Source organism: Myxocyprinus asiaticus, chromosome 43, assembly GCF_019703515.2.
Source record: "Myxocyprinus asiaticus isolate MX2 ecotype Aquarium Trade chromosome 43, UBuf_Myxa_2, whole genome shotgun sequence".
Classification (NCBI taxonomy): Eukaryota; Metazoa; Chordata; class Actinopteri; order Cypriniformes; family Catostomidae; genus Myxocyprinus; species Myxocyprinus asiaticus.
The window spans coordinates 16,498,475-16,508,292 of record NC_059386.1 but is presented as its reverse complement, the minus strand read 5'-3'; the positions used below and the strand labels follow the sequence as shown (position 1 = coordinate 16,508,292).

The 9,818-nt window shown below is 38.8% G+C and overlaps 1 protein-coding gene across 1 annotated transcript; it reads left to right on the top strand.

The window, feature by feature from the left end:
- Positions 1 to 237: 237 nt before the first annotated feature.
- LOC127433164 (T-cell leukemia homeobox protein 3-like) lies at positions 238 to 5,924 on the top strand. The gene is made up of 3 exons (XM_051684863.1): positions 238 to 820; positions 3,180 to 3,417; positions 4,823 to 5,924. Exons 1-3 carry the CDS (start codon positions 370 to 372, stop codon positions 5,034 to 5,036), a joined length of 903 nt encoding a protein of 300 aa, XP_051540823.1. The 5' UTR covers positions 238 to 369; the 3' UTR covers positions 5,037 to 5,924.
- The last annotated feature ends 3,894 nt before the right edge of the window (positions 5,925 to 9,818 follow it).

The window sequence follows — 9,818 nt, the reverse complement described above, 5'->3', positions numbered from 1 at the left end:
AAAGAATGATGTCACAATGCGCGTTATGTTTCGTGACTTGTAACAAAATGAAAGCCAATAAGGAGAAGATTTAGCGCTGTCCAATCAGAGAAGAGAAGAGCTCCACGAGCACATGCAGGGATCCAGTGGAGAGAGAGAGAGAGAGAGAGAGAGAGAGAGAGAGAGGCCAGCAAGTGACAGACATCTGCCAAGTCCCCGTGCCAAAAACTTTTCACGCACAGACGAATGCGTCCAACGCATCGTAAGTCAAGAATTCTATCTCAAGGAGTGACACATTACATGGACCCCCATAAACGTTTCCATTGTGCACGTCCAGAGCAGGTCTAACATCGTCAGTGGAATAAACCCAAAGGCACTGGAAAGGTTTGGATGGTGAGGATGGACCGAGCCCCAAGCTCCAGCCCAAGTGGCACCAGTCAAACATCACAACCTATCCAGCATGAACCCATCAGCTTCGGCATTGATCAGATTCTCAGCGGTACCGACCAAGAGTCACAACAGAACTCAACGAGGAATAATTCCGAGACCAGCAGTAGTTCGAGCGGAGGCAGTTACCATCTCGGCAGTCCAACGGGAGAAAGCGCAACGCCTTACACGACACTAACCGGCACATTTTACGGTCTCGCGGGTCAATATGAGGAGTCCAGTCCGTATGGAGTGAACTTGACCCTTGCGGCCGGAGGAGTGATTAGGGTCCCGGCTCACAGGCCCTTAGCCGCGGCCGTGCCCCCACCCATGGCCAGCGCGGTACCCGGACTTGGGAGCCTCAGTTTTCCCTGGATGGACAACAGCCAACACTTTGCAAAAGACAGATTTGCAGGTAATAGTCTACTCTTTTTTTTTTTTTTTTTTTTTTTTTTTTTTTTATCTCGATCTGTTTCTTCGTCCCTCCTTTTGGTTTTTCTAACAAAAATCTCGCTATGGTTTAAATGATATTGTAGCCTAAATTCTCAGAGGAAACAAAAGCACTCAAGATCACCATTTGCGTAGGATAAATATAAGACAAACAACAACAACAACAAAAACTTTGCGCTTTAGAAGCGAATGTGTTTAAACATATTTGTGATGTAGTTTGAAATGTCGGAAGTTTGCAGATGTAGCTTAAAATCTACAGTTAAATTCAAGTAATTCAAGAAATTTTAAAGCATAATTTCTTGTTTTAATACAACAACATATTGTTTTTAACTCTGTTTTTCTTCCTTGTTTTAAATGTATTTTTTTTTTTTTTTTAAGATCAAGATTATAATATAGGCTACGTTAAAGTCTCGTTAGGACGGCATCATTAAAAGTGAAAAACTTAATAATAATAATAATAATAATAATAATAATAATAATAATAATTTCATTGACATTGTTGTTAACGCTTTATTAGCCTATAACGCAAAATAAAAAAGGACTAGGCTCATTTAATTATACATATAATGCTTAATTCGTTGGACTTAATAATTAAGGTAGGCCTAGTTAGAAATGTCATGAAAATTTGATTCATATATTCAATATTCATATTTTAATGTACATGAATTACGGACTTGTTGAGTATTTTATGATGTTCATTAATGATGTAAAGTTTTCCGATAAGAAATAAAACCGGCGTTTAAAATTAATTTATAATCAAAATTAGCATATGTTTTCAATACACATCATTCAGACTCTGATTTGCACTTGTTTGGAATTGTAGTGCTATCTGGACATGATAGCCTATTATGAGAATGAATGAATGGAGGTTTCGTTCAATAAGTATTTCCATACAGAACCGGCAGATTGAAAGGGCACCGGAATGGATGTAGCGGAAGAACTCGTTTTAGTTTTGACAGTGAAAGCAAAACAAGAGTGTGAAGCACCTGCGTGCAAGACCAGCCAAATTCTGAACATGGACAACAGAGAGTCAACAGCTCCACACGTTCCGCTTACGCTAATGTAGCTTGCACAGGATTTTTTACAATAAAAATGTAAGCTTCGAGCCCCTCACATATAATTTAATCGTGGAACCAGTATAGGACAATATGTAGCCTAAATGTCCTATACGGAAATGTCAAATCAATAAATGTGCAAAAATGATACAGAATATAATGACAAAATACAGTAAATAAAAATATTTATTGAACACACGTCAAAAGAGCTAAATAAACAGGAAAGCAAATTTGTATTGCTGTATTTAGTTTAACCACTCTTTTGTATATGAATGTGAACTTTAACAATTTGGAGCTGTTTTGATCACCAGCTTTCTTTATTCTGGGACAAGTGAACGCTGTGCCGTTAGAAAGACATATCAATATTTCAGAAGCTTTATTTATTGGCACCTGCAGGCGTTATCTGCTGTTCTGTGTTTTTAGATTATAAATAAATTAACAATATACGAAATTACGGTTATTAGGAGAACAGCTTCTGTTTGTATTTGATGCAACATTAATTCGTTTTATGTGATTTTATGGTGCAGCTCATAAGCACTGTAACCTGAGTAAAAGGCCTCTCAACAAATGTTAAGAGCACAAGCAATCCATCTATATATAAATATATATATATATATATATATATATATATATATATATATATATATATATCAATCAATAACATTACAGCTAATTTGACATCTAAAATGTATAGTAGGCTACAAGAAGATATTGAGTTATGTAGAATGATAAAGAACACATTTTTTTTTTCTTTGAGCAAGAGCCTGAACCTGGCACACATTTTCACATCCATTAAGTGAAACCTTTTCCACTCTACCAAAAGCTCTTTATTTCTGAACAGCCCTTCAAAGAAAGAAATAACAGTTTAAATGATAGTCTTAAAGTGCATTTTCCTAACTAATATATAAACAGAATCAAAATGTCCTTTCTTGGTCCATTCTGAGAATGTTCAATTTCATTTTGTGGGCTTAGGCACACTGTCTTTACAATATTTAAATATTTAAATGAACTGCAAAACAGTCAGCAGTTCTGGGAAAAAGCATTTAGGTAAGAGATATATTAGGAATACATTTAAAAAAAAGTCTTAAAAGGCATAAAGAAAAACTGATGTTGAAAGGCACATTATATTTTTATTTGATCTACCACATTTTTTAGAGGTGGATTTTGTGATAAGAATTATTCAATATGATTAAAAAAAGGAGAAAAAACTGTAACAGACTGACTTACCTCTCCCATTGTCTGGGTTTTCCCTCCACAATGATACAACAGCAGCCCTTACGCCTTTCACTGTGGCTCGGCGTATTGGTCATCCGTACCAGAACCGCACACCACCTAAGAGAAAGAAGCCCCGCACATCCTTCTCTCGAGTGCAGATCTGTGAGCTGGAGAAACGCTTCCACAGACAAAAATACCTGGCCAGCGCTGAGCGAGCTGCCCTGGCCAAAACTCTAAAGATGACAGATGCCCAGGTCAAAACCTGGTTTCAGAACCGCAGAACCAAATGGAGGTAAGAGAAAAAGAAAAAGGCAGTGATAAATCTAATATTTTGAAATCATTGAGAAAATTGAGACAAATAGATAAAACTCCAGTCAACATGCACTGTGTAACCAGAGATGAGGAATAAAGCCACAGAGGAACTCTGCCATTTCACAAAACACAGTCTAAGATTTGCCATTACAAATCTTTACAACAGTAAATATTTTCTAATTTGTGTCTTGTAAAGAAAATGCAGTAAAACCGTGTGAGCCTTGATCTTTTTACGTGGTTTTAACCAGAATCACCTTACAGGCAGACAGCAATGATGGAAATGTTACTTCAGGTAGATCAACTTGATGGAATTTCAAACCTGGTCAAATAATAATTGAAATATATATAACATTTTCCTTTCATCAACTTACCAGATTAGGGGTGACTAAGATTGAGGTCATTTGTACAGTAGAACACTATTCTCAATATTACGTTTACATTATATTTATGCATTTGGCAGACTCCTTTATCAAAGTGGCGTACAGTGCATTCAGTGTACACTTTTTATCAGAATATGTTCTTTGGGGATCAAACACATGACCTTGGCATTGCTAGTGGCATTTACCAATTTTACTTATAATTACGCAAAACCAAATTAGTGCCAGTAATCAACTATTATATGTAGAGCTGACCAACTAACAGCAGCAATACCTTTATGAATTAATGGGATAATCATAATATTGTGAAGAAGAAATCTGAATTATTAATTAAGGTAAATATGTTAACAATATGTCACAATTTAGAGAGGTGTGGCTGGTTGAATTTTAATCAATGGAATATTTATCTAGATTAAATATTTAACATTTAGTATTTTTAAATTAAAATAGTGTAAAATTATTGAGTTGATGAAATCAAAAATTCACATAATTAAAATATATATATATATTTAAAATAATTATATTACATTTTGATACTGTATTAAAGTGTATAGTGTGACAAAATAAACGTTTGAAAATGTTTTGATTTGTTTAAAGACCAACATAGTTTGCAACATCATTTCATTACAACTTTATGCTCATGACAACAATAACTCAGACAAGATGGCGAAATCTTAAGATATCGTACGACTTGACTTGAACAAAAAGGTGCAACCATTTTATAAGTAACAAAGAGGTTATAATGAAAATAATCAAGTACAAACTCAGGTAAAAGACACTGCTTATGGTTGCCATTTAGCACTGTGTGAGGGATTCATCAACCCAACCCTGAATAGCTTGGTGTAAATATAAATACATTTGGTTAAACTGGGAACTGAATAGATTGCAGTAAATATGAAAACAAGTCAAGTGACTAATGTAAATCCTCTACTATCCTAATTTTCTCTACTGTCCACTCTATTCTCCATCTCTTTATTTTCCCTTGGCTTTCTCTACATCTCATGCCAGACGGCAAACAGCAGAGGAAAGGGAAGCAGAGCGTCAACAGGCCAATCGGCTGATGATCCAACTCCAGCACGATGCTTTCCAGAAGTCCTTGACCGACTCAGTACCAACTGACCCACTCTGCATCCACAACTCCTCACTGTTCGCCCTGCAGAATCTACAGCCTTGGGCCAGTGACGAGAGTGGAAAGCTTGGGGGAGTGACAGCACTTGTATGAGTATCAGAATTCAAGAAGAAACATTCTTGTTCTTTTTTGAAGGGCAAATATGTTCATTGACTTTATCTCTGTCAAGCTGAGAGACTTTATCATTCCACAGAAAAGTGATGAACTAATTTTGGCCATCCAATAAGCTCGTATATATAAAAGGTATCTGCATTTTTGGAGTCTCTGCAGAATAAATGATGGCCGTATGTGTGTGCATAGAGGCTTTTCCCCATCTGGATCAGTTTCAAAGACACAGTGACCTATAGAAAGGAACAGTCCATCTCAGCTGACCCTTAAGCTCTCTACTAGCATACTGACTTGTTCTCCATCATCCTTCCATTTGCCCTTCTGCACCTCTGTCTTGTTGCTCCACCACTCAGAGCCATAGAATACAAGATTAATGCAGAAGAGGAAAGTAACAAGCAATTAATTATTTATAATGCACAAATAGGCACACTCATCATCTGCCATGTCATATGTCCCTCTCATGCAGGCAACTCTTTTATTGTCAACTTGGATAGTACAATAATTCTTTATCAATAATTTATAAACTCTCAACATTCTTTTTGAGGTCCAAGGGCTAACCTGCTACCACAACCCCCCCCCCCCCCCCCCCCATTGCATGAAATGTCCAGCTCATACAGGGTGGAAGCAATTTACTTTATCTATTAGATTTATTCAGCAGTAACTCAAAAACACAGATCAGAGGAGACACTCTGACATGCTTTGATTGTTGAGTGTTATGTGTTTAAGGGAAAGAGAACAACTGAAATGAAAGATTTACATTGAAGTCGTTCAGATGCCCCAGTGATGTTGGTGCCTGTTGCATCCCAAACTGTGTATCATACTTTGTATTTGATAAATATGTAAATAGCAGACAAAAAGTAATAAACATTCTGTTTTGGCATTAACACAAAATGTGTGCTCTGCTTAGTTTGCTATTACCCTAATGTTCTTGGTTGAGGCAGAGGAGCGCCAAACTTCCAAATCCCTAAGCAGCACGACTTACTTTTCCAGCCATGCCCACCACCCTGCTTCGCAACTTGATCGACAAATAAACACTAAGCCATAGTTGGCTGTAGTCGATTATGCCTGCCACAGCAAAGAAGCACTTATGTCCTCAAGCAGATAAATGTGGGATCCTGAGGGACCATAAAAATGCCTTTATGCCCTCTGCAGCCAACCCCTCCTCCCAAAGTGCTGACTATCAGGAACTGACCTGTTTTAAAGGGCTGGGTGGGGGTAAATGGAGGGGTGTCCATTATAAAGTGATTTAACAGACTCCTTACATTATGATGTTGTCAAAGCCTCCGCAGGGTAAACCTGTGGAGTTCTGCCGCGGCTCTTTGTGTATAGATGGTTTGTAGTGACCTGTGTCGGGCCCCCTTTGACTGGAGAGGGTGAGATGCATACAGTTGAGTCAGGGCTGTCTGGGAGGGCCTTCAGTAATATAGGCTGAATGCTTAGGATAATTTACACAGGAAGTATTACTGGCTCCTTGCCACATCTACAGCAATTACATCCCTTTTAAGGTCGCTCAACAACAGATTTATTTGTAAAGGTAATTCGTGGTGTTTTCGTGCCCTCTGCTGGCTATTTCGTGCAAGTGACCCTTTATGAGTCTACACTATACAGCCTTGCAAGACTCAGCCAAAAGACTTACATAAAAATGAAAACGGTGTTAAAGACGTAGCACTGCAATTCAGAGGTACAGCAACACCATTTGTGTGCCTTGAGGGAAAATAAAATATCACAATTCACAAAACCAAACACTTGAATGTAAAAGCTTTGGATGAAATGTTTTTTCTTCAAACCATGGTTTCAGGGAAATAAAACTTTTGGTAACTATAAATATCAGCTAATAAATGAAACAGTTATACGTCAAAACTGTGGCACCAATGAGGAATCTGACACAATATTGCCGAAACCTGTCACTACTGTAAAACTTGCCATTTTAAATGAGCTGTAATTATTTATGTTCTTCTAATTTTGTGAATGAAAAAAATAAATAAATAAATAAAAAAAAAAATAAAAAAAACATAAACCAGGTCAAAGCAAATTTTTTTTTTTTTTTTTACCATCAGCTGAAAACATTTTGAGTGCGAGACACGATGCTCAGTCTCCAAATTTCTGACCATGCGCGAAAACTCTGGCAACATATTTGCCTCAATTAATAATTCAGATTTCGTCTTCATAATAACCGTGAAAACAAACAACTTTATTGGTATATATATCGGTATATATATCACTTACAGTTGAGAAGAGCCGCCCGATTTAACTGTTAAATGTTTTGAAAATGACATCTTTTCAGCTCCCGAGGGATTATGGGATCGTTAAGTGTCCAGTCCATCCACACTTCAGAATCTCGCCGGAAATAGTAGGTAGGCTTAGCCTACTGCTTCATGAATACAGAGGATTCGGACATACTATATTGGCAGACTGTTTATGGCATACTTAGGGAAGTTTGAATATTAGGATGCAACGCTGGATTTATAATGCGTTCAGGTCATGTCGGAATTACCGTAATTCCCATAGTAGTGAAGGGGAGATTGCCGTGAACTGCGCCGTTTTTGGCAAAATATACTCATAAACGGAATTGATAATATTCTTACATGGGCTGGAATGAAGAGTGATATTTAAATAAATTGTTACATTTTATAGTAGTTTGATTAATAACTGTGGAGACTATGAATCAGAATTGAGCGAAAGGCGTCATTTGATGCTGATTACACACCTGCCTGACCTGCACCTCTCCAAAAATGTCCCAATGTATCCTGTCAAGGCAGACCAAAACATCTGTGATTGGTTGCTTTGTAACCAGAGACCATCCCCCAGGACTACAAAAAAGATATCTGAGGAAGCGGCTCATTTTTTTTCCAGGATTATTTTAAAGGTGCACTCTGTAATTTTTCATTTACGGTCGTCTTGGAATTGGTAGCTGGGATTCCAACAAAATGTTTTGCATTTTAATGCGTATTTCTGAAATTTCAGCTAAAGAAAATGCGAAACATCGAGTGTTTCCATGAACTGTAAATACGCATTTTCTAAAGGGAGCTCGACTTTTTGTCATGGAGCTGCTGAGCTCTTTGCTTCAGGGAGAGTTGTTTCCCTTACGATTCAGTACACTTGACATTATACGCTATGGGGAGTGTCCTTCTACACAGCCTATCTGAAACCTTTCTACAATACACCAGGATTGGCTATGGTGTTTAAGGGTGCGCAAACACTATTCCTCCAAATTTTCTTCCTTCAAGATAGCGAGCATCTCTCTTGTCTAGAAGTCTTTTACTACTTCGCCGTTGACATACACAAGTTAGCGGGCGGGATTTTCATGGCAACAAGACTCTCCGCAGCAAACATTTACTTGCTTTTCACACGGCAAAGACCTAGTGAACTGCCCCATACCTGAAATTCATACATTTCTTTAAAAACGATTGGACATAGGGCTCACTCCGTCAATGCTGAAAGTTTATGTGGTGACTATATCTGCGTATCACACACCTGAAGCCGCCACCTCTATAGGCAATCATGATTGAATCATAAAATTCCTTAAGGGGGCAGGGTGGCTAAATCCCCCTCTCCCGACTTGCAACCTAACTTTGGTCCTAAAAGCGCTCACAGGGCCTCCCTTCGAGCCTCTGGACTATGTTGAATTGCAAGTGCTTTCTCTTTGGCCTCAGTAAAACGGGTCAGTGATTTGCAAGCACTATCAGTTGAAAATTCATGTCTGGAGTTTGGTCTGGGTCTTTCAAACACCACTGTCAAATCCAGGAAAGGCTATGTGCCTAAGGTTCTAACCACACCCTTCAGAGCACAGGTGGTTCACCTTCAAGCCTTCTTCCCTCCATTTAATTTGGATGAGGAACAGTCCTTGCATTTTTTATGCCCTCTGCGAGCGCTACACACATACGTTGAGCGCACCCACCAATTCAGACTGTCTGACCAGCTCTTTGTGTGCTATGTAGGACACACGAAAGGAATGTTTGTCTCCAAGCAAAGACTTTCTCACTAGATCGTTGATGCGATCGCCCTGGCTTACGAATCACAGGGTGCGAGGTGAGCCTCTTCATGGGCATGGACGAATGGTTTGTCCTTACAAGACATATGTTTTGCCGCAGGATGGCCTTCTCAAAACACATCTGCAAGGTTTTACAACCTAGACATAATGTCTCTCTTATAGCAAGTCCTCTCTGTCTAGCACGCTGGAACGAGACATTGCATAAGCTGGCCACACTATGGACTCAGGGTTTTTTGAGGTGCGGGCGATGCCCTCTTTGTCGCTCAGTCAGAAAATTCTGAGGAATGGTGTTTGCGCACCCACTTTTATACCAGACAGCTTCACACCTAAAAGGGCGGGGCTTAAACACCATATGCAATCCTTATTGCAGAAAGGTTTCAACTAGGTCATGTAGAAGGACACTCCCATAGCGTCAACTTAGTGACACATTATGTCTTTTTCTTCTCATCTCAGGGAACTGAGGTTACATACGTAACCGAGACGATTTGCTGTAATAAAGCAATTGTACGTTGTGTTATTTAATGCTACCAGGAGACATCGCAGAATAAGTGCAATAGCTCACATAATGAGGGCCCAAATGGCTATTCCCATTCGCCAACAGCCTCCATATACCTGGGAGTGCCCACTCTCAAAAAGTTCTGGTGGATTGTGAGAACCCACATTAATGACGATCTGTGGGTGAAGCACTTTCGACTAACCAGTGCTAAATTTGAAGAATTGTGTGCCTTGGTCAGGCCTTTAGTTGAGCCAGTGACGTCAAGCTCTCGCACACCTAT

Bases quoted from the DNA above. Each gene is read 5' to 3' on its own strand.
- LOC127433164 (XM_051684863.1), top strand. From the start codon at position 370: ATGGTGAGGATGGACCGAGCCCCAAGCTCCAGCCCAAGTGGCACCAGT. The intron at 821-3,179 runs GTAATAGTCTAC...ATGATACAACAG, and splicing joins TGCAAAAGACAGATTTGCAG to CAGCCCTTACGCCTTTCACT. The intron at 3,418-4,822 runs GTAAGAGAAAAA...ATCTCATGCCAG, and splicing joins AACCGCAGAACCAAATGGAG to ACGGCAAACAGCAGAGGAAA.